The 26,153-nt window shown below is 35.0% G+C and overlaps 2 protein-coding genes across 3 annotated transcripts; one reads left to right on the top strand and one right to left on the bottom strand.

Moving 5' to 3' along the window:
• Positions 1–8,930: 8,930 nt before the first annotated feature.
• LOC117605800 (putative nuclease HARBI1) lies at positions 8,931–9,998 on the top strand (the record flags this gene model as incomplete). Its single annotated transcript, XM_076690902.1, is given in 3 exon segments — positions 8,931–9,150; positions 9,183–9,909; positions 9,911–9,998. Coding segments are annotated over 3 exon segments (1,035 nt in total), but the record flags the coding sequence as incomplete, so codon positions are not given.
• A 2,415-nt stretch (positions 9,999–12,413) lies between these two features.
• Positions 12,414–17,501, bottom strand: LOC117605819 (zinc metalloproteinase nas-4-like). 2 transcript variants are annotated; one of them, XM_034327550.2, is made up of 4 exons: positions 16,293–17,501; positions 14,794–15,099; positions 13,960–14,093; positions 12,414–12,780 (listed from the first exon to the last, which is right to left on the bottom strand). In XM_034327550.2, exons 1-4 carry the CDS (start codon positions 16,900–16,902, stop codon positions 12,631–12,633), a joined length of 1,200 nt encoding a protein of 399 aa, XP_034183441.1. In that variant the 5' UTR covers positions 16,903–17,501; the 3' UTR covers positions 12,414–12,630. The 2 variants fall into 2 exon arrangements, with proteins under 2 accessions (XP_034183441.1, XP_034183442.1); XM_034327551.2 differs by having other exon boundaries at positions 12,414–12,738; positions 16,293–17,498.
• Positions 17,502–26,153: the final 8,652 nt, after the last annotated feature.

Here is a 26,153-nt window from a genome sequence, read left to right on the forward strand (position 1 = left end):
TATTTTATGTACAACGGAACATCCAGTGCGAATTTTTTTTTTCGTCCATATAGTCCAAATTTTGTCATATTTGGTCTCATTTTAATCAGAAAAATTGTACCAATATGCAATACAATTTGCATCCAGAAAATTCTGAAAATAAGAAAGTTAAACTGTTGTTAATTTATTGTCTGCTACTGCTCTCGTGCTATTCTTCTCTTTTACGACTTGTCGCCGGGGATTAAAAGCAGCCGCGAAGCTCGAAAAATCGTGTCTATCCTGCCTACATGTCCATTTTCGTTTCTCAGCTTACGGATAACTAGAGAGATTTTATTGTACACTGACGATGAGTTGCATTGAACTTGTCGCAGTGAAGTTGGCTACAAATTCACTAACACATTCACACCGCGTCGGTGAGTCGATCTCGCCCATCGTCTCACCGACGCAGCGTGAATGTGTTAGTGAATTTGTAGCCAACTTCACTGCGACAAGTTCAATGCAACTCAGGGTACACTCGATAGCGCCGGCTGGACACATCGCGTTAGTTCACGCAAGGTTTTGTAGCGTTCCGTACAATTGTCAGTGCTAGTTGCATACTCGAAGTATAAAGTTGGTTGTATTTTTCAAGCAAGTTGCAAATTCTACAGGTGCTACCCATTTGACATGGCTACAAAGAGGAAGCAAATAAAAATGGAGGACAGGAACCGTGGATTTCAAGTTGAATGGACCGAGACTTTTGCGTTTATTAAAAACTTAAATGGCCTTCCGACTTGTCTTATTTGTAAAGAAAAATTGGCGCATAATAAGAAGTCAAATTTGGAGAGACACTTTATAACTAAACACGAGTCATTTATCACTAAATATCCTGTCGGTGATGCAAGGAACAAAGCAATTGAGGAACTTCTAAAAAGTCAAGAAAAATCAAGTTCTGTATTTAAGCAATTGAGAAACTTCTAAAAAGTCAAGAAAAATCAAGTTCTGTATTTAATGTAGACGTTACATTTCATCTAAATCAGCTTAATCGTAAACTACAGGGGAAAGGAAATACAATTTTTTCGATGTTAGAAGAAGTTATTTCATTCGAAAACAAATTATCCCTTTATGCTCAAGATTTTGAAAGAGAAACTTTGATTCATTTTCCAAGCCTGCGGAAACATCACCAAGAAAATAATTCTGATATTGATATTTGCTATTTCAAAACAACAATCTTAAATATGAGGGAGGCTTTTTTGAGTAGGTTTCAGGAATTCAGAAACAGCAAAGCGACGTTAGCCTTTGTTAAAAATCCTCTTAGTGCTATTGTAACAGAATTAAACTCTTCTCCCTTTGATGTTGACATTGGCAACTTTGAAATGCAATAGCTGGATTTAAAAAACAAAGAATTATGGAGCTCTAAATTTGAACGTCTTTGTGCTGATTTGGAAATATTAGAGAAAAACAAATGTGAACTTAGTTGACAGCAGAAGTGGTCTGCTTTGAGAGACCTAGAGAAGGAAGATATGATAATTTTTAACACCTGGAACAGTATTCCTGACTCATTTGATCAGTTGAAAAAACTTGCGTTTGGTGTTCTTTCTCTTTTCGGTTCTACATATTCATGCGAACAATCTTTCTCGAACATGAACCTCATCAAGAGTAAATTAAGAAGTCGTCTTACTGATGAGAACCTGGAATCGTGCCTAAAATTAAAAACAACAACATACAAACCTAACTTACCCAAACTTTCGAAGGAGATGCAAGGCCATTGTTCACATTAAGTGTTGTCACTGTCAGTCATTGTCATAATTTAATTTTATGGATACCTTACTTACAATTTAATTTCTATGAATAAATAAGATCATTATTAAGCATGATATCAAGTTTTATTCAGTGTACTTATAATTTAAGATTCAAAACTTCAACTAAAGTTTATTAAGTTAATAAACAGAGTACCTACCTATATAGCTTAAGTTTAAGAAATTAGACCCTGAATAGAAATCTCAATCGTTGTATTTTTGACATTTGGCTCTGTTAACTAATGAGTTTGTCGACCATTGGCCTAGAAATATACTAATTACCTAAAGTAGGGATCGGCAGACCGCCGATTGCGAGCTGCATGTGGCCCTTAGCATATGGCTCTTCATTTTGGGTTATGACTGCCACCGGTGGGGGGGTATACATATATATACATCCATATGTATATATATGGCTCTTTGATAACTTCGTTATCCTGTTTTCCTTGACAATTTGGCTCTTCTCTCTCAAAAGTTTGCCGACCCCTGGTATAGAGTATAGTAGATATCCCGAGGAACAGGGTTTTAATGAGTATGGTATTGCTACGATTTTTTGGTGAGCATACGAGTCCCACACGGCCAGGCAGTCCTTGGGGGGGGGGGGGGGAGGTTTGCACAATACATAACAGTACATTTGTATTTCCTTTCTGATGACTGAAAAGAAAGGCATTCCTAACCGCCACCCGTAGGCTTTCTCAGTTTCCTAGCTCTATTCATAGATTACCCCTTTCTCAGGCTTCCATCTTTCCCCGTAAGCCATAGGCACTCGTGAAGAGAGTAACAATGTAGGGAAAAGGCCCCGCATATATGTATAAGTCTGTAGCTGCCCACCACTTACGTATAAACGTTTATGCAGGAAAATTTGAATTCATATTTATGTTATTCATATTTCTTAATTATATAATAAATTCTATGAAAGTTAATAATTAAAAAACAGGATAAGTTTCCGAATGACCCCACCAAAAGTGAGAATTCAGCTTCGGTATATGACCTAAATTGACTACCAGAAACCGATTGTTCCGTTCCGAGGAACACGCGGTACGATGATTTCGAAAGTTAATTTATGACGGTTTTGCGACGGTACAGCTATTTTATAGTAAACTTTGTAATATTGCCGGAAATAGTAGTTTCCTTTTTTTTAACAATGGAGTTAGAGTTTTATTTTCGTTTCGGTCTCAATGGCTAAAACACGTCATAAATTGAGTCTTTCCGAAGGGTAATTCGACAGCGGTCCTCTAACGGTACGGAGCCTTCGAAGGCCAACCTGGATGGAAAAACCCCGGCGTTGTCGAACTTTCGGGGCCCTCCGGTACTTCAGGTATCACTCTACCCTCTCCTGGACAAAATCGCGCTATAGGCGTAAGGAAGGGTGGACTCGGTACTCAGGGGACATGATAATTGTAGAGTCAGCTTTTCGAAAAAAGCCAATCAACGTAGTCTCTCCGCTAAACGAGAAAAAATCGAGACGTTAAAAACGGCGACATTCGAACGCGACGGACACTTATGCACTTTTTTCGGAGTCATACGTTTTATTCGGTCAACGTTCATGACCAAGAAATATCAGACCATCGTAATCGTAATTTTCAACTATTGTTTCAAAATTAATTTGGCGAAACAACGCGTCGTGACAGACAGCTAGTCATCAGGCTCACCTGCTAAAACCCCCACGGTGGCCTGCACTGGGCTTGAAGGAGGGCCCCGGGACCACTGACGAACACGCCGGGACCCTCCCACCCATGGCGTTTCTACGCCCCATCTCGGGGGAGGGTCTAACCTTTGACCCTCCCCCTGCATGCCAACTCCGCCGACGCCGGCCACCTCTCGGGCCCCGCCCAGATGCGGCTCCACCTTGGAGCCGCCTATCGACGATGGTGGAGAGGGCCAAGCCCCTCCCTCCCCCGTCCTATTCCCCTGCTCCGGCCTCTCCCCACTGCATCTTCCTTGAGGGCGGAGCCAAAGCTCCCCCGTCATCCTGCTGGGGGTGATGGGCAGAGTTCGAGGGGCCTCCCCCGACGGCGTCACCTCCTTCAGGGCGATGACTTCCTCACACACAGAACCTAACCTAATCTAACCTAACGTAACCTTACCACGATATCTCGAAAACGGTAAGACATCCAGCTCTGAAACTAACTTTAATCGGTTTCTTGTAGTCAATTTAGGTTATATACCGAACCTGAATTCTCAATTTTGGTGGGGCCATTCGGAAACACAGCCAAAAATTATATTATTTTGTTTCTAAATCATGCTTCGTATTAATAATGGAATTCCTGCTTCTTATATCTAGGGTGCTGGATCCAAACTTTTGTATATAACCGTCTATAAAACTTTTTATACATAGCAATAATTTAATTTCCGTTAAGAATTAATGTAACAACGGGTTTATAAATAGGGATTGTAACGTATATTGAACCTGAAGAGAACCAATTTACACATATATAGCTTATTCCCGAACATTTTTAATTATTAATTAATCTAATCATTATCAATTCAGTTTAACAATTCATAAGCAAAATGTAATTTTCTATAAAAAATGAGAAAATATAATAAAGTATAAAAATGTTCAATCAAAATGCGAAAAGCTTAGAATTATTGCAATATTAGTTTAAACAATACTAATTTCTTAATTACAATTTAAATTTTCCAGTAAATAAATGTTACAGTATAAAATTTAAATCTTTACTAGATTAGTTTATAAATGATTATTAATTTTAATAGAAAAATCTTAATATATTTTATTTCCAAGATACTTTATTTCCAAAAAAAAGAAATTTCTCGCTACATAATTATAATGACTGGTTAAATAAATTTGAAATTTCGTGAAATTATTATTTGATTGAAATACTATACTACAATAATTGTGAACGTTAGGTAAGTTAAATTTTCTCTTGGCAATAAATTAATAAATTTCAAAGTAATATTACAACATCATATTTCATATAAGAATGTTGAATGAGAACTTTCATATTTTATAATTATCTGTAGCAAACTTAATTATCAGCAATTCCCACGCGCAGACTGCTTAAGCTTGTTACGGGAAAAACGTAACTAAACTTGATGAATCCCTGACAAACGGTATCCGTAGATACTCGTTAGTAAGAAGGTAAATGAAAAGACGTGCACACTTTAACGGTCGACAATATTCTCCTTTATTGAGGCTTACTGATTCGTTTTTATATCTTCGGTTTCGTCAACTTTGGGGGGTACAAGCATCGGGGTATCAGCTAGGTACAAGGTATCGGCGTGTCATCGGGGTACAAAGTATCGACGTGTCATCGGGGTACCATCGTACTGTCTCCCTCTTGATAGTGATCCAATCTGCGGTCCCAAGACAAACAGACGTGGTCACTATTTATGTTTTCAGACCTTTACCATTTTCCTTTCCCAATCATATCTCTGACTGGCAGCTGGCCCTTTTCGTATGGGTCTTCCCAATATTTATGTATCCAACCCTTTTCCATTTTCCGGGCCTGTACGTGACCTGTTGTCCCTGTTACATATATTTATGTTTTCGAATCCTTCCCAAATGTTGCATCACCAAATCCATCCCACAGGATACCCCTACCCTCATTTTTCCCTTGAAATCCCACTATAAAATGGGACTCTCCGCAGGTCTCGAGGTTAGAAGTTCACCGTCTTTCTACCGGTTGTAACGTTGATATAACAGTTGTATCAAACTTTGTCTCAACAAATAAAGTATTTACTAAACTACCAAACCGTCTCCGTTGATTCGACGACAGTACAAAGTATCGGTGTGTTATCGGAATATGTTTGTCATACTGATGATCTCATGATGATCTCATGAAGTGTAAACGGTTTTGAATCATAAGGGACAATGATGTTTCAAATGTTACAAGCTCCTGCTTACTATAGTCCTGTATTCTCACCCCCTAATACCTAAAAACTGCAGATACCCCGACAGTTCCAGTCCCAAGACAAGCACTCCCCATTCTTTTATACACAGCATTTTCAAGAAAAACCATATACAATACATCCACCAATGCAGTCGCGCACACTTGCAATTAGTGTAAAACACCACTTTGCACTCGATTCGTCACAATAACACCCTTAGTCAGTTCTTGTGCGAGATCCCGGACTAAAATAAAGAAAGGTATTAAGTACGTTGGACAGTGATTGACGACTTGCAAAATCTTGAAAAATAGACTTTGAAAAGTCTAGGATGAGTTGCATACCAAAAGTATTAGAAACATTAATATTGGATTGTTTAAAGTTTAAATTATTAATCACATTTGTACATACTTAACATTCTTTCAGAATATCCGTAGCTACTTTTGCTTGTATTCACTGCATTTAATATAAGTATCTTTCAGTTATTTTCTTTCATTGAATCTATCAGTCTGACCTAGTTCAAATTCGGTTCAGCCCTGAAATGTTAAGTCAGGAGACCATCGGGACGATTACAGTAAAAGCTGGATATATGCAACAAAAGTTTGGCTGGATATATGCAACATCGCTATCCCCTCCACTTGGGGGGATCCCCCTAAGCCGAACCGAGCCGCTCGGCGAGGAAATCGTGTAATATGATCCGACCGTAATATCGGTGTGACTAATACTAATTGAACGATAAAACTTTTTTATTTTTAACTTTTTCTTAATGAAACTTTTACTAACGCATTTGTGAGATTTTTCTGATTGAAATGGTACCAAACACGATATGATTTGAATTATATTTATTTATTAAAATAATAATAAAACTGTACATATATATAAGGCAGGCCGTACACCAAAGATACATCAAACACGCAACATGCAACATGCAACACATCGCATGTTGTGTACGAACGTAGAATAGGTATTGCGGCACGGTACAAACGATTTGTACGAACGTAGAATAGGTAACGCGGCACGGTACAAACGATTTGTTCGGACACAGAATCGATACCAAGACTGGATATATGCAACGTTTAAATGCCCAGAATCGATACCTCGGCTGGATATATGCAACATTAAATGCCCAGAATCGACACCTCGGCTGGATATATGCAACGTTTAAATGCCCAGAATCGACACCTCGGCTGGATATATGCAACGTTTGAAACCCGAGCCGACACCGCAACCGTTTTTCATTTCCAATCCTCCTTTGCTTTTCGCCAACTTTTAACATCAATTTTAGCAAGTAATTATAATTGAAACTATATCGTGTTTGGTACCACTTTAATCACAAAAATCTCACCAATGCGCTAGTACAAGTTTCATTAAAAAAAAGTCAAAAATAAAAAAGTTTTTTTATTCAATTAGTATTAGTCACACCGATACGTTTCGGCTCTTTCCTTTGATCATCGGACCTCTCTCTTTCTGCCACTGTCTGTCCTTTTCTACGTTCACGCTTGGCTGCTCGTCGCGTGTAACCCGAGATTCGACACCTCGACTGGATATATGCAACGCCTGGGTCCCAATGTTTGTTGCATATATCCAGCTTTTACTGTACAAAACTTTTATACGAATGACACGTAAGTGACATTTTATTTGTACACTTTTTACTTGTCGTTTTTCTTTCTTTTATTTCAAAATAAATCGAATTGTTACTTTATTAACACGTTGCTTGTCAAGCTGCTATCCAATATTATGAGTTTAATTAAAATTAAATTGAATAATTAACAAAAGAAGGATAAAAAATGATTCTGAGTTTCATTAACTCTTGAACAGAGGAGCCTGGGTCAATCGAGATCAAAAATTATAAAACATACACAAGGCTATTAATCTAAAATTAACATGTATAATTTTTAAATAAAAAGATGTCATATATTAGAAGAATAATTGGTAATTATTTAGAAGTTTGCCCTCCTCACCGATTTTCATGACCTCGAAATATGTTGTCAAGGTCATCATTCTGAACAACTTTTCTCTATACATACATGTTACCGCCGCTCGGCCTTAGTTTCCGAGATATTCGTAAAAAACTGCAGTTATACTTATGTCACCAATACACTGTATTCCGGGAAAAATGGAGACTGAATCGTGATTGGAAGAGTGACTGAAGTGGTTTGAGGTTAGGGTTAGGTTAGGTTTAGGTTAGGTTTAGGTTAGGTTTAGGTTAGGTTTAGGTTTAGGTTTACAGCGTACATGACGTGATACGAGAGCTAATATTCCTCGTTATGGAACTCGTACGTCTCATTACGTGGGATATATAGCTGAGGAGGGCAAACTTCTAAATAATTACCGAATAATTTTTAAATCAATTGAATCTTTAGAAAATGAAAAAAATTTAGAACAAAAAATACAACCGACTTCGAGATGCTCTAGAAAATGTAAAATAATTTATATTTTGTTTATACAACTACGACAATTATTAATAAAACCTCTTGCTGCATTAACAAAATGAGCTAAGAGGTAAAAAATAATTTCTATTTCATTTATACCAATACTCCACAGCTATTAATAAACCCTATATAATCGTTAAATAGTATACTGTAGGGATGGTACGAGCGAATGAGGGATTCGGAGGTAACGGAAGAAATCACTGAGTACACAGTTATTGTAATTTTTAATACTCCTTCGCTGATCGTTCTCGATCTAGCTCTCTTAGAATCTTAATCGAAATACATACATTTTCCGTTCGCGTTCCCGGTTTTAAAGTCGACCGATAATAGGCGTTTCTCGCCTCCACCAATTAGGTGTTCCCAAGGAATTCCTACGGCCCGTGACATCTCCCTCCCAATCTCGGCGCTTGAGGGGAAATTTGCTAGGCCCGTTGACCCATGCACTTCGCCACGGAGACCAGGTTTATGGTGCGGCTATTTCGGACCCTTGGTCAGTCAAAATCAAAATGCCCTATTGTGGCTGAAACTTAGTTTTCTTGTTTTGTGAAAAAAATAGCCGACATCATATCCGAGTCATAATCCTGGTCGCCGTCCCGGTCGGCTCGGCTGTCGAACATCTGGCCGCCAGTACCAACAATATACTTTATTGCCTACAATACTAAATACATTTCAACCTTTTCGGAGGAGGGGGAAAATTAAAAACCTTTTTTCTACTAGGAAGATTCTAGTTCAGGCGTCGCTTCGGCGACCTATGACAAATGACCCATTTGATAATTTCAAATAAACAATATTCAACGGGAATCAACATACCCATTGTGGATTAGCTACATGTATGTACCCTGATCGTCAGAATAAAATAAATGGATATGTTGATATAGAAGATGTTGATTTTGAAAGTTGACCAAAACAGTATATTCGCGATGCAAATAATTCGTTTGAATTTTATGAGGAATCGGAATTCAAGAGACGGTTCAGATTCTCTAAAACATCTGTTTTACACAGTATATTACCCAAAATTGAACGGTACCTGATGAAACATAATAATTGTGGGTTACCCATTGCTGCAGCTATACAATTATTAGTCTGCCTAAGGTTTTATGCAAGTGCAAGTTACATATCAGGTTAGTATAATCTGATGCATAATCTGGTTTAGTGTATGTAAAATTGCAGACGCTTGTTGATGATACGCTAGGATTGTCACCGGCAACAATATCTCGAATTATTTTTCGTGTATCATTCCTGTTGGCTAGCTGTATCAATGAATACATAAAAATGCCCACTACAGATGAAAGACGGAACGAAAATAATCAATTGTTCAAAATGTTAGGATATGGTAACGGAGCTATTGGGTTATCCGGAATTGAGGACGCAATTAATTGTACACATACACGTCTAGTACATACACGATTTAATGGGCTAATCGAAGTATATAGAAACAGAAAAGGCTACTTTTCTTTAAATGTGCAAACTGTTGTTGGCCCGAGGATGGAGTTTCTTGATATTGTACCGAAGTATCCTGGCAGTCAACGTGATAGCCGGATTTTTCAAAATTCTAAGATATATATGCTGTATATGAAGGGCAAACTATCAGGAAAACTGATTGGCGATCCGGGTTATCCGAGCCTACTATTTTTATTAGCGCCGATTGGAAATCCTGAGACAGAGGAGGAAACACAATACAATGCTATTCAGGAAAGAACCAGACTAATTGTCGAACGTACATACAGCGTATGGAAACGCAGATTTCCCTGCTTATCAAGAGGATTGTCCACAAAATTGTTGTGCTCCACAACGATTGTGGTAGCATGCGCGGTATTACACAATCTTGCACTAATAATGCAGGACAACCTTTCGGAGGATGAAGACGATGCTGTCAATCGATGACGAAATTTCAATAATGCCGCCGGATTGGCAGCCTGGTGAAGGATTTGCTGTAAGACAAGCACTTATTCAGCGATTATTCCGTTGAATACATACTAATAAATGTAAAAATATATAATAAATTAATTACAGTTTTATTATTTTTATTTTATTTTTTATTGTTACACTTTACTGTTTCTTTCTTTTTCTAATAACAATTTCGCCAATTCTAATTTAACTTTTGCTGTTTCTATTTCTATTTTATTAATCTCCCGCAAATGTTGCTTCCTAATAAGTGCTATCCTCTCTTCATGCTCAATTAGTTTCTACAATCTAAAAACTTTCAGATCTTTCTCTGATGTCCTGATTTCTCTCTGTTTATTTGTTATACATTCTGATATAGAGGTTAACTCATTTATTTCCAATGAAATTTCTTCTTCGGTTACCTCGAACATTTCTCCTTTAAATAAAATTTAGTAAAAAGTAAATAAAACAATTCCATTACCTTTTCTACTTCGGATAAGTAGAATTACCTTCTATTTCTCTATCACTCATACCTGACGAAAATGCCGTCGAAGCGGTGGCTATTAGGCTTCGGGCACTTACGAGCATACGAAGCGCCATCTACAAAATAAAAGTTTCTAGACCACGTGCAAAATTTAGTCGTTAGTCACCTAGAGAAGTAGTTAGAGAGAACAGAACCACACGTGAAGCAGAGAATAGAATAAAGTTTAATTCAAAAGTGATACACATTTTTACTTGTGCTCCCCATTAAAAGATCGCCCACACCTACGCACGTCGCAAAACGGGCTTGCTTTTCCTTCGTTAAAATCTCCCTCTGTCCGTGCTTTAGGTTCGACCAATATTTTTTTAATTATTGTACATTTCTCTACAAAACAGAAGAGCATTAGTAACAAAGTATTGAAAGAACAGCACAAAGGTGGACGTTTCAAGTTTTACTTACTTCTTGCGTTATTAACGAGGAGTCATTAAATTCTATACAAATTCTTCTCCGCGCAATTTCTTTATCTTTTAAATTTATCACATTACTTTTTTTACATTCTACTATATGATTATATTTTTTTTAAATCTCTAAAAAAAAGATTTTCTCCACTGGAGTGTAATGTTTGCTTCTATTTCTTGTATTTTCCATCTCTTCACAATTAACACTTCTGATTCTCAATACTTCTGAATACGGTGAATTGTCTTCGGTGAATTATCATTCGATGAATTGATATTCGATAAACGGTCCGTAAACCAAATGATTTTTAACGGAACCAATCGGGAGACATACTCTGCAAGATGCAAAAGGTTTCGTTGCGATTGGTCCATTCATCTTGGAGTAATCGGCGAACATAATAAAACAAAAACAAAAAGAAAAAATAATGATCGAATTGAGTAATCTCCTCTTTCTCCGAAGTCGGTTAAAAAATGATATGAAATGTAGAATTAAATAAAAAATAGAGCTCTCCGTGGCCCGTCATCCGAGGGTTAACATTGCATCAGGAATTTAGAACAGCAAATTAATGTTTATTATTAATATATTAACTTTAATCTGATAACATGGACAGAAATTAATAAACAAAAAAGAAAACAAAATTGTTTTCATGTAAGGAGCCTCTCCATTGTAACGATCGGAAAGAAGAGTGTGATCGAAAATAACGTGTAGATGTACATGGTGTTTTTGACGTATTACAATATTGCTTTACTGAAGCAATTCTACTAAAAAGACTATAAAATAATTTCTTACCCATAGTTTCTATGAAACTAGTCGTTGCAATTGTCTGAAATAGAAAAATCATAAAGTTTCTTAATCTATATGAGGAAGGCTATACCTACGAACTAAGATGATTTAAAAATATTGAGAAAGAAAGAAATGGTAGAGTTGCTTAGAAAAAGTTTAATTTTTTGCATGAAAACTGATCGAGTGTTTAATTAGCAATTTTTGAATTTTACATATATGTACCGAAAAAAATCTTAATTTGGACAAAAGTGATTGGATTTCTTCTGGAGTGGGACAGGTCTCTTATAAAATTTGTAGGACCTGGAATTTTGGAAATCTGAAATTTTGAAATTTTAGTGTTCCGATGTTTTGAAATTTTTTAATTTTAGAAATTTGGAATTTTGGAATCGTTAAATTTTGGAAGATCTGTAATTTTGAAATTTTGGAGATTTGTAATTTTGAAATTCTTATATGTAGAAAATCTAAAATTTTGGAATTTTGAAGTCTATAAGTTCTGGAATTTTTGAATCTAAAAATTTGTAAGTATTAAAAATCCACACTTCTGGGGAGATGTCGGTACAGACTTTTAGGGGGACCAGGCCCACCCTGGTCCCTCCTTAGTTACATCAATGGGAAGAATAACATCTACTAAACATTTCTTCCAAATTTCAAGTAGGTAAATCTATGGACATATGTAAATAATGGTATGCAATGGAATTTCATGGTATGCATTTATTACAATATTAAACCATTAAATACAAGTAATATTTAATAATACAATTATTTATATACATTCACCAATGTTACAAGCACCCACGTTTCTCTAAATTTACATTCCTCTCCTTGTCGATATTGATTTGCCATGACCGTTTCTAAATTCGTACCACTTTCATGAATACAGAGTTTAAAGACGAGGTAAAGCTTAATTATAAAGGACTAGATTCTCCACTTTCATCTTTCCTGTAGAAGCTAAAAGACGTCAAAGTTTCCATCAAGTAATCGTTCGACTTTCCAAAAATCAGTAACTGTTTCTTCTACGTTTGCCACATTTGTACATCTTCCGGATCTTTTGAATATCCCTTTTGCTGAAGCCTTCTCTTTGTCCCAGCTGACCTTTGTTCGGACCCTGGAATATTTCGCCAATAAAACTTAGAAGGCCGCCAGTTTCCTACGGACAACCATTGAACATGCTAACGTGGGTGTAGAACGCAATCTCATAACATATCCTTTACTATAAGTATTGTACTGTCAAGTGACCCACTTTGGTTTTATCAGGTCAGTCCATAAATTCGAGCATATCTTATTTATTGATTCTTAACCCTTGAACGGCGGATCATGGAGAGAGCTATGGAGAGAACTAACTTTAAGTTCATATCCTTGTATTTATTTTTTAAATTTGGGTCATGATTTAACCCTTCAAGGGTTACATGCAGATCCCATTACAAAACTAGAATTATTTACCAAATAGCAAAACATTATTAATATACAATTGTTTGAATAAATGTGTATTTATTGAATTTTATAATGTTCCTTAATCTATTAACTGCGAACGAATTTATGAATTGATCTGATTACTGACGTAATTAGGTACAGGGCAGATTAGGTGTGGGCTTCCAAAAATGTGAACTGGCTCACTCATCATTCCATAATTATAAAATTATAAAATTTCACAATTCCAAAATTTCAAAATTTCAGAATTCCTACATTCCAGAATGTGAAAATTTTTCTGGACTGGGCCAGATCCTTTAACTTTATTAACAATGTCAAATGTTTGACATCTTGCGTTTTACAAAAGTTTAAAAGAAAATCAAATAATTTTAAAACCTTAGAATCTTAGAATGTTGAGATTGCCAAACCCACTCTCGCCCCTGCCTAGTTACACTAATAATAATAGCCAAGTTTTTAGAAGAATTGTTTCCCATTCTTTCCATTCTTTTTTTGTCATAAAAAAATAATATAAGACTGGAACTGTTATAATTCGTAAGCAAGTTCAGGAAAGGCAAATGATTGTATAAATTTTATTTTGTATGTACCTATTAAATTAACTACTGAAGTTATGACTACATATTATAACACACCCTGTATATTCTAATAAACTTGAAGAAAATCAATGAGTTGTTTTCATAAAAATGTTAGCTCATTAAAAACATGATTTCGAAGGTAAATTTCCTTTTAAATGGTGAAAAGAACAACAGTAGGTAACATGATACTGATCGCGTCACATGCTCATTAATAATTCTTGAAATTTACGAGATCTTTTTAAATTGCAAAACCATCTATAAAAATCATCACGTGAAAGGACATAGACCTTGATAATATTAACTTGATATATTACATATTTACTTACTTTTGGCATTATGGTGGGTTGACCGTTCTTGGAAAACGCGTTTGCGGAATAATGCATCACGCTGCCATAATCATAGCCAACACCGAACGCGTCAGTGGTCTGTTTTGAGGCTTTTTCAAAATTTCCAGTATGTCCTAAATAGAAAAAAAAGAAATATATGAAATGAGAACATAGAATAATCTAGGACATAGATGAGGATCACAAGTGTCTGACATCTTTAACCCTCGAACGGCGAACCATGATAAAAATATAATTAATAATATTATTGGTACTTGCACTTTGTTAATATTAATATTAACACTTTGACCTCTGTTACGTATTCAGGATTATGATGTTTAAATATTTAAAGTATTTCTCTTAAGCCTACTTTCATTCATTTTATCAGATATTGATTGAAATTTAGTAATTTTGCAATAAACTTTAAATGGACCTCTCAAATACAATTGTACAAATACACTTCTATTAGTTGTAGAAAAAGACGTAAGATTGCGAAAGTAATGTTATCATTATTTATGGTTAATTAGTATTAATTGGCACTTTAATTTTTAGCTTTTTACGCCATTATTCTTTACTTTATGTTTATTTAATCTATCAGATGCTAATTACAATTTGAAAATTAATAATTAAATTAGTAATTAGTAATTAATAATAATTTTATTAATATCTTTCTATTAATAAAAAAAAGAATGTAAAATTTCAAAAGTTATAGATAGGTATAAAAAAATATGTCATACGCATATCTTCAAGATGAAAACATAATTATTAAAATAATCAAAAATGATCTTAAATTTTCAACTAATACTATATTTAAAAAACTCTATCAAGTGTACTTACCATTCAAAATATTTTGCCACTGGATCGTCACGTATTCGTCCCTTTCGAATCTACTCTGCTCGTGCAAAAACCCTATTGCATGCATCAATTCGTGTATCACTGTACCCTTTTTCACCATACAGCCTGGAACTTGAAGATTTACGTCCTGCTGTCCACCGATTCTTCCTACGCTGCTCCAGCAGCCGCTATTTCCAGCAGTGATTCTAATATAATCGTTCTCCTCGCCAGTATAGGGTTTGAACTTGATGCAAGTATATTTGTGGTAGTCATTCATGGCGTCGAAAATCAAATTTCGCTGTTGGGTATCTGTAATTCCATTCGATCATGAAGAATCACACATTGTCTTTGATCGTTCGTCGTATAAGTAAAGTATTTCATGTACAAATTAATTCTATACCATATATTCTTTTTTAATTGAAAATTTATTCGTAAAAAGTCATGGTTTTTCCAATTATTGCAGTAATTATTATCGTTGTCATATCCTTGCGTCACTTTTCAAATACACAGAAGCGCGGGGAAATATTCAAATTTGACATAGTAATAAAAAAGGCGAAATACTAAAGGCATCAAATTAATTTATACACTTAATATATAAATAAAAAAAAAGAATACTCTTCATTTTCAAAAATCAATAATATTTCTGAAACTATCAAACTGATTTGAAGTTCTATAGTGGTTAAGTTGCTTCAAAATTTGTCAAAGAAAATAATTGAACACCCGCTATTAAAGCCGCCAATTTATTATTAACATTACCGTTAAAGTTGGAAATATATGTACAATTGATATTGTACGTAGATCGTCACAATAAAAATGGACATATAGTAAGAAGCATTTAATCTCCAATTATTGATGATATACAGTTTCAAATTTTAACTTTAAATTTTCTACCTTATAATATTGTTACATATACTGCCCTCGTAACCTAACTGATCGGCACGGATCGGCATAGATCGACACGGATTGACTCACGTACGAATATGTAAGATACTTTCATTTGCCTAATCACAGCAACTAACCAACACAGATCCATAAAACTTTTGTACGCAATTATATGAATGTACACAATAGATACAGCTTTCTGCTTTAGAGATAAATTAAAAAATACAATTTAGTATCTGAATTGCTTACAACACGAAATTTGTAAAAATTGCAGGTACATCAATTAGCCTTAGCAAAACAGCATAATACTAATACTATTCTTTTTCTGAGCCGTTGATTGTTCATCAATATTTGACACAAAACCGTAGAAAAACCAAGGAAGAGCTTAACGAGTTTACCAATTAGAAAATAATAAAAATGTATTACTTTTCTCATCTAAGAGTTTTCAAAAAATTATGTATTTTCACTTATGCCTTTAAGATTAATATTAAAGAAGTGATTTTAATTTGATAAACATGTTATTAAAAGAAGAAACCATTAAAAATGAATTGTTACATATAAGACTTGGTTTTTTTAGGACAAACAATATCAATAAAAGTGAGCATATAAAAATCACTTACCGAAATAAGGACTAATCATATAAGGCACAACACCGCCAGGCCATCTAGCGGACTCCGCTTTCAGGCCATTTTTTTCGAGCTGCGGCGGAAAAAGGATATCACCCTCCGCATAGTTTCCCAATTCCTCCGGATTTCTGTCCCAGCCCTCGTGCCAGCTCGCTACGATCGTCCCAGTTTCGTTATCGGGAAACCGATAAAGCATCGGTCCAAAATGCTGAAGATGAGCGATCACACCGTCAGGACTATTCACCGAATTGTCTAACACGTCTCTTCGACGAAACGGCCATGCAGACGTTGAAGATAACAAAAAGACGAATGCAAACGAGGGAATGATCAGACTGTTCATGGTGGATAGATTTTCAGGAAAGAAAAGGAAATTCACGCTAGGGTCCGAAGCGATTCCACTGACGAAAATCAGCCAGTTCTTCCTGGCTTTATACACACCTGAAGAACCCCACCCGCTCGATGTTTCCGCTCGATGCGGAAGCGATCGGGGACGGTCACTGATAACCGTGGACTTTGGGTAACAGGAAGTCGAGATTTGCCAGTTCGATTCCTCGAAGGCTCCCACGATACGCTGGACAATTGTCACGTATTGCTGGACGGTCATCGAATAGAGAGAATGTTTGAATGATGGTAATAAATGACGTTCATTGATTCATAATCGAGAGTCCTTTCGAATATTCTTTATGGCATAGAAAAGTTTCACGTGTGGATTGTCGTACTGAAGCTCTTGAAGGTTCCATTAGATAGTACATACCTTTATTTTTATATTTCATGATATTTGTTATCCATCATTGCAAAATTTCGAATATGATTATTTCTAATTAAAATTAATTAAGGATTTCAAATAATAGGGGTGATGGATTTCTACGTCAATTCAGTATTTTTATTTTTAACCCTCGGACGGCGGACCATGGAGAGAGTTCTAATTTGTATATAATTTTGTACTTCATATTATTATCATTTTTTAAATTTTACGTTGCTCCTTTAAAAATTATTGTTCCAATACATGAAACTCTTTCGTTTAAAAATTATACATTTAACTTTAGATTAATATCCTTGCATATATTGTATAAGGTTGGGTCACGATGCTCCCAGGATCCTGTTCAAGGGTTAACAATAAATCTTATTTACTTTTTTAATAATTTCAAGTATCTAATACGAGTGTTTTCATAGAAATTCAGACATCACCGACATTGAATAACGGGTAAAAAGATTCTTATTAAATAATAACATAGAACGATGTGATTAATGATTATTTAGTACTTTAGTAAATAATTATGTACGTATTTTCCTTTTCAGCGACGAGAAAAGAATTGTAGTTCGATATGTTGTATCTGTTATAGACATAGTGATTAAAAGAGCATTATTCATGATGCGTAAGCTTCTGTGAGTACTGTGGTTAGTTTTTTATGTTTTTATTTTTTTAAGTTTATAGTCTAATACAGCTTTATCTCTAATCCCTACAAACTTAACTAATCTCAATAATTTTGAATTTTAGAGGTTACTAATACATTTAGTAATTATTTAATTTTTATTATATATGTAAATTAAATTATTCATTTTCACAGAACCATACATGCTGGTCCTTTTCAGACTTTGATGGCACTTGTTAATTATTGAATTATATTATTACGTCGAATGAAGTATTACGTCCGCAGGTGTGTTTTTTAACATTATAACATAAAAAAAATTTCCACTTAATGTACAGTATTTATGTTAATTAAAATTAAATTTCCGATACATTTGTTAACTGTGAAGTCATTTTAATTTTGTAGTTACCATGATCATTGTATGTTATATGACAACTCTTTCCTTTATATTATATTATTGAAAAGACACACATACAAACATAATAGTTTATCCAATGCAATAATGTAATCTACTAATTATTAATATTATAGAACTACCTAAAGAGAACTAACATATTAGTTGAAACGTTATATGGAAATGAATAATTGAATTTATTTCCTACATTCAACGGATTCATTCATAAGATCGAATAAAAATAGAATAAATATTGTATGAAATGACATTCGGAATTATATCATGAAAGTGACATCGTGGATGTTACAAATAAGCCTTTGATCTACTGATTTACGCATACTTCAATTGGAATAATAAATTTTAAAAATAATATAATAAAACGAACATTGACGATACACGTTATTTTACAAAAATCGTTTATTTTGAAAATGACATAAGTCTAATTAAAAATAAAAAGGATGAGGTAAAGCTACGTATAGTTTCAGCTACAGATGTTTCTTATATATTTATAATAATTTTATTTTTAATAAAATATCCTCATGAACGAGAAAAATTTAGATAAATAAATAAATAAATCTTTTTAAGTAGCGATGACGTATTTTAATCTTCACCCTATCTTAAAAAGGTATATAAGATATTATAATTGAATATACTATAAATTAAAAAAACTGTTCATTTAAATTTATTTTTGTTCTTTAATGCAAAAAGTAGGTAGCCTAAAAAAATTATCAATATTATCTATCTTTATGGCAGTAACCTTATTTTGTTTAAACTGCTTTTTTATTAAATCATATGAACGTCTTTTTATAGTGAATAATACATATCTTTATTGTTCCTATCATTATTTTAGAACTACATTTTAGGAAAATCTTTTATAAATTCAAACTTTGCTATCTATCATATTTTCACAATTTTTTAGCTTTAATAGTCATATAAGTCCATATGCAATACTGTTTTATTTAGGAAATATTTATAAAAATGATCACATGATAAAATTATATATATTTAGCATCTTAAAAGCAAGAAACAAACTTAAATATTAAATATTCTGAAATAATGAAAAATAGACTTATACTACTTAAAAAAGAAGTTAATACTTTATCAAATATTCTCTATTTACATACGAAAATTATCATATTCTCACAACATTCTCAATTATTATTTTTAGAATATTCTCAATATTTTTATATTTACAATTTCTTTTCTTCTATTTATTTTAATTTATTTATTAAAATAAAAACAAAACTATATACTTCTCTTATGTATTTTATAATTTTTTAATGTTAAATTACTCTCCTTTTATTTTATATGCTATAGTATGATAAAAACTCCTATACAAGGTTTTATTTGTTCATTTATTCGCTACACCAAATTAATTGCATGTGATACCAGTTCGTAAACAGCCTAAAGGATTTGATTGAAATAAAAGATCAGAATTGTTTGCATACACGGAAGTATAGTTATATTAAAAATATCAGTGGTTGGCATTGTATGTATTATTTGTACGTCGTTCTAGACAATCTTTCACACCGTTCAAAATTAATATCCTCTTTCGCACTTTTATTCACATGCAAATCCCAGTGGACCTAACCTCTATCAGCGATACTCGGTATTTCCTAAGGACCTTGTCGGTTCTTTCACTGCGGTGACGATGAACCTCCAAGGTCAGTAATAAAGTCTTCATATATTAGAATTATGATGTTTCTTTTTTTTCTCACTTGTTGGGAAATTTACACCATCGTTTGTTTATACGTGACGATGATCATTTATAATATCTGTCATGTTTCCTCTTTCAGTCGAACTTTTAATTGTCACTAATAAATTACAAGCACTATCGTGTCGTACATAATTCATAATTAATATTTCGTAAAAAGGATATTTTAATTCGTTCGTGTAGCGTCGAAGTTTTTAGGAAAAATTTCAGGCTTTACTTTGAATTGTAATTAGCAATTAAATAAATAAAATTGATTTTAAAATGTGTAAAATTAAATCCATAGTTTATGTTTTTCATTAAATATCTTCTAATATTGAAAAATAAATATTAAAAATTTTTTAAATATCATTATGTCCACTTTTAACACAATCGTATGATATATGCATATGTACAGTTTTACCTCGAAATAAGCAACACGTTCGGGTCTGGCCAGTTGCTTATTACGGAGCAGGTATGCTATTCGGCATGACTTTGTTCTCGAAACGGGACGATAGAGAACACGAGAAACGAGTGAGAGATTCGAGGTAGCGGTAAATCATAAAGTGATCGGCCGAGCAGCAATGTTATTTTTTAAACAAGAATAGAATATAGCATGCTCTCTCATTCTCGCACTATTTCGCTTATTTCGAGGCAAATATACCAGACTGAGAAAGCATTATATATATTTCATCCTTTTTCTATTAACCACTGTCACTGCTCAGTCAAGCGTGACAATTTATTACCCAAAATATCGGCTTCTCGCTTTCACTGACCTCTCACTCATTTTTCGGACCTCTCACTTTGCGGGCGACTTAAAATGAAAAGGTGGGGATAGAGATTTGCTTATTTCGAGCCGGAAAACTGTTGCTTATTACGGATCAAGACTGTATATTGAAAGAGGGTTTGTAATAATCTCCGCAGACAGAGTTAATGATTGCTACGACGACATTGTGACAGTGACGGATCCAGAGAAGGTGCAAAAGAAGCAGTCTCCTCTATAACAAATGGAAAACTTGTAAGGGGGCCCCTGCAAAGTAGAGCTGGGAACTACAGCCCGTTCCTAGACCTTCCCTTAATCCGACACTCTGTAATAGTTATTATTTATACAGGGTGCCCCACACAATTGAGCTAAAATATAGCTCTAAAGTAGTGTAGTAAAAATTAAATGAAGTCGAATGGAACAACACCTTATTGTATGCTAATTGCATGGGACACTGTATTACGTATTAATCGAATAATTTTTTGTTTTGCTCAAAATAGATGCAAATACATTTACATACACCAACACATTTAAAACCGAAGATCTTTAGAAAAATTATTATCTACTGCAAGTTGATCAGACGAATGACGAGTTAACTCGTCATACCCGGTTAACAGGTTAAGATAAAAGGAACTGTATCAAGGTGAGAAGTGTTCGAAACCGGTTCATCGTGTATCTAGTAAAATAGATAATAGAATGTAATAGTTAAATTGTCGAAAGATAAATTTTACATGACACCCTCTTTCCTCTCAAGATAGCTACCGTCCCAAATTCCCATACTACAATTTGCATTTATTAGAACTCGTTGAGAACTTTAATTTACATAGAGGTCGACAGACGGAATTTAAAAGTGATCCTCGAATTGAAAGAACATTGAATTGCCAAGACCCCAGGCTTAAGTAAGTAGGGAAGAGCGGGGACAAAAGTAACACGTTATGAAAGTAACACCCCCTCCCCCCTCACATCACTATAGTGGGAGGCACAGTCATACCCCCTCCCTTTATAGTCAGTTGACGCCGGGTTACCGCCTGAACTGCTTTTGTTAACCCAATCTTTGTGATTTGATAGCCACCAAGTAAGTTTTTCTCCTTTCAAGTTGTTTGTAATAAACGATAGGCAATGCCGAGATTCTGAGGCAAACAGGTGTCTATGTATTCTTAAATAGTGCATTAAGCTAACCAGACCTTTGATTTAGATACTGTCGATATACTTTCCAAATTATTAATTTTCAAACTCAAAAAAACGTGGTTGGGGACAAAAGTAACACGTTGTCTGGGGGGCGAAAGTAACACGTTGTCTGGGGGACGAAAGTAACACGTTTTAGTGCATGAAATGTAAGGGTTGGTCTCATGAAGACTGTACTGAAGGTGAGCAGACTTATTTGTGCCATAATTGTATTTCATAAGTTGTTTGTCGACTTTATAACCGTGTTTTATGTAAGCTGTTAGAAGTTAAAACTTGTCTTTGGAATAAGTTTTGATAACAAATTAACAAAGTTCCTATAATATTATATGTATAATTTATTCAGAGGCTATATTGATTGTTGCAATAGAAATAAAACTTTGTATAACATGTATTGCATTGGTATCTAATTCCTTATGTCTCTATTCGTAGTGTTACTTTCGTCCTGGATACCAGGACGAAAGTAATACTTTTCATGTCAACGGACAACGTTCATTGCTGCCTAATACAGGGTGTCCCAGAACTGGGGTAGGAGCCGAAGAGGGATGATTGGTGAGGTCATTCTAAACAACTTTTTCCTTTGCCAAAATGTTGGTTAAGGCTTCGTTTTCGAGTTATTATCGAAAAACACTGGCCAATCAGAGCGCGCCGATATGAATTCCGCGCGGTCGTGATCAAGTGCATCGGCACCACGTCGATGTAATAGGATTCGTTGTTCATGAGTAATCAATAATTCGATACAATTATTCTTTTCTTTTTTATATTCATTATCCGATGCAACTTCTACTCAACGAATCCCATCATACCGACGTAGTGCCGAGGCATTTGATCACGACCGCGCGGAACATACCCAACACTCTCGTGGTTCGGCCCGCGCTAACGGCGCGCTCTGATTGGCCAGTGTTTTTCGTTAATAACTCGAAAACGAAGCCTTAACCAACATTTTGGCAAAGGAAAAAGTTGTTTAGAATGACCTCACCAATCATCCCTCTTCCGTTCCTACCCCAGTTCTGGGACACCCTGTATAGCGTACCGTACCACCCCTCGCTGCTGAAAAATATATGCCTACTTTGAAGAACCGAAGGAACGTGCAATCTGAGAATTATTTTTAAAAAAAGTTATTAACTTCTTTAAATAAATGTTTTTTAATTAATAAAAGTATACAAGATACGTCATGCAATTGGGACGGGTTATATCTTGAATTTGGTTAAACTTCGTCTTAGGGGACCAAAAATTAACGGGTCCAAAATATGTTTTCTTGTAGTTTTTGACCTGAAAAGTCCGAAAATGCAAGTAAAAAGTTTAGGAAACCAATAGTTTAAAAGATACGAGTATATAAAAATGTGTGTACTTGACGTACTTTGACAGGTCAGTACGATGCCATATTGACTCTTCCCCACATCCAATCCTTTGTTTGGACTCTACTTGTTCGGTGTGAGTACCATCAGTTCCTATCAAATCCGAGGGGATATTGTTTATAAAAAAAAAACTAATCTTAGGTATACCGGATTTGGGCCATCACTTATACAGGGTGTTCGACAACAGGTGGGCAATATTTTAACGGGTGATTCTAGGGATCAAAATAAGACGAAAATCAAGTGTAACATCCCGCAAGAAGATGAATAAACACAAAGTCTCATCATTACTAATTATTAAAATATTTATTTATTTTTTCGTTTTATACAATTAAAGTTTGTAACACTTCGTTTTTTTTTTATTATTGTATTAACGTGATCTAGAAAAATAATAATTATATTCATATTTAACAAATAAGAAAAGAATCTTGTATTTATTAATATTTATACTTAACAAAATTTATACTCCAAAAATATACATCGATAATTACCGCGTCGATAAAAGATCGACGCAGGACCCATAGATAGAGATAGGAATAACGCGTAGAAAGAGATAGTAATAGAGCGCAGAATAAAGAGAGATAGCACTATGCATAGACAGAGATAGCGATATGCGCGGAGTCACGTATGTACACTCCGGTCAAAGTCCAAACACTTCCGGTATCGAAAATGCGTATAGAAAAAACTGCTACGTAAGCAGATCTCGGGTATAAATACGAGCGTGTCGCGAGGAGCTGTTTCACTTCGATTCTGATCGTAGTCTGACACGGGTCTATGATACGATTACTACATAGGTTTTCAGTAGCATAGATTCTTTTGTCGGCAAGGCGGCAAAGGTTCCACGTCGGACCCGGAGCGCTCGACCACCGGTTCGCAGCGGTTCTCATACGTGTCAGGTTCGCTACCAAGCTTAACGAGCGAGCGAAAGCCGAAGCTCCTTGGATGCGGCCTATCAGTGACGGCTAAGTTGCCCAGAAATCGTACTGCGGCCGAACGAGTTAACTCCTACAGGGCGCAACATTTGTACATACATCAATTACGATAAATCTTTATATTATTTTCATTACATTTTATATTACTTACATTTTTTTTTTATAATTCAAATAGTTACTTACCTTTTTATATATTATAAACAAACACAACACATTTTTCTTGAATAAACACATTATTATTTTTGAGAAAGGAATTAACGTTGGATTTCACTCTTTTACTGCGCACCACTCGAACCTATGATCCCTTCATTATATAATTATTTACGAGTCGCCTTCTTATAGGGAACCGCTCTCCCTACGCGTCGGTGCAGTAGCGTACTCGCGATAATAATTTCGGGACGTTACACAAGAATAACAAAATAGCGTTTACGGCTTTGTTTTCCAGTTATTAACGTTTAAAAATTCGTATAAATGATCAATTTATTTAAATAATATTATTTTATAAATTCAAATTATAGATTTAGAGTTTTGATAATCGTATCTAGAGCCGCGTTCACTAATTAATTTATTTTCCTTTGTATTTTATTTTAGGACGAATTATTTTGTAACTAATAATCTGAATTTTCTTTCATTGTATTTCATTTTTAGCACAAACGCGATTGTTATTTTCTTTGTATTTTCTAATCCAGGGCGTACTCACTGTACTCAACTAATATAATTATTTTCTTTTTGTATTTCAAAAACAGTACATTAATTAATTAATTCTTTATATTATTTAATTCAATATCTTTTATATTACTTACCTTTTTTTTTATATATATTATAAACAAACACATTTCTTGAATAAACATGAACTCATTATTATTTTTGAGAAAGGAATTAACGTTGGATTTTACTCCTTTACCGCGTGCCACCCGAACCTATAATCCCTTCATTATAAAAATACGAGTCGCCTTCTTATAGGGAAACGCTCTCCCTACGCGTCGGTGCAGTAGCGTACTCGTGATTATAACCGGGACGTTACAAAATGAAAAACATGTAATATTCTGCACTACGACGGAACGTTTTCACAACGTTACTTTCCAACTTCAGATGAGACTGTAGGTTGAGCGTCTGCGAGGTTTTTTTTCGCTCTTTATCCTTTTCTACGTTCGGCTATATTCAAAGGATCGACACGAGCCTCTCTCACTTACTCTCGGTTACTTCCGATTGTAGAAAAAGACAAAGAGCGAAACAGCTTCGCAGACGCTGAAGCTAGTACATACAGTAAAAGCTGGATATATGCAACAAACATTGGGACCCAGGCGTTGCATATATCCAGTCGAGGTGTCGAATCTCGGGTTACACGCGACGAGCAGCCAAGCGTGAACGTAGAAAAGGAAAGACAGTGGCAGAAAGAGAGAAGTCCGATGATCAAAGGAAAGAGCCGAAACGTATCAGTGTGACTAATACTAATTGAATCCAAAAACTTTTTTATTTTTGACTTTTTTTAAATGAAACTTGTACTAGCGCATTGGTGAGATTTTTGTGATTAAAGTGGTACCAAACACGATATAGTTTCAATTATAATTACTTGCTAAAATTGATGTTAAAAGTTGGCGAAAAGCAAAGGAGGATTGGAAATGAAAACCGGTTGCGGTGTCGGCTCGGGTTTCAAACGTTGCATATATCCAGCCGAGGTGTCGATTCTGGGCATTTAAGGGGGTAGACACGGCACGTGACCTCTCCGATTCGGGACGTCGGTATTACAGCAGTTTTTTCGTTGGGCCTAGTGGAGCCACTTGCGTGGTCTGGTACGAACTTGAAAGGTTTAATTCTCAGCTAGCGTGCGCGCAACACGATCTAGGAAGGCAACAGCGCCTCAAGCATTTTTACAAACACATTCAAACGCTCATCTCGCCAGAGGCATCGCGACGATCCGCCTGAAGAACGAAAGCGAAACATTGGCGCGTGGTTAGAGTGAGATGTAGGGTGATCATGCTATCCTTCTTTCAACCTAAATGATAGAATTGTCCTGCTCCGATAAATTCTGACTGATTGAACGCGTGGATTTTATATAGCGCACCGTAGCACCCCTCGCTGCTGAAAAATATATGCCTACTCTGAAGAACCGAAGGAACGTGCAATCTGAGAAACTTTTTAGAAAAAGTTATTAACTTCTTTAAATAA

Source organism: Osmia lignaria, chromosome 2, assembly GCF_051020975.1.
Source record: "Osmia lignaria lignaria isolate PbOS001 chromosome 2, iyOsmLign1, whole genome shotgun sequence".
Lineage (NCBI taxonomy): Eukaryota > Metazoa > Arthropoda > Insecta > Hymenoptera > Megachilidae > Osmia > Osmia lignaria.

Excerpts from the sequence above, each read along its gene's own strand:
- LOC117605819 (XM_034327550.2), bottom strand. The coding sequence starts at position 16,902 with ATGACCGTCCAGCAATACGTGACAATTGTCCAGCGTATCGTGGGAGCC. Across the intron at positions 15,100-16,292 it reads TATGATTAGTCCTTATTTCG|ATACCCAACAGCGAAATTTG; the intron begins GTAAGTGATTTT and ends ATGGAATTACAG. Across the intron at positions 14,094-14,793 it reads GTGGCAAAATATTTTGAATG|GACATACTGGAAATTTTGAA; the intron begins GTAAGTACACTT and ends TTTTCTATTTAG.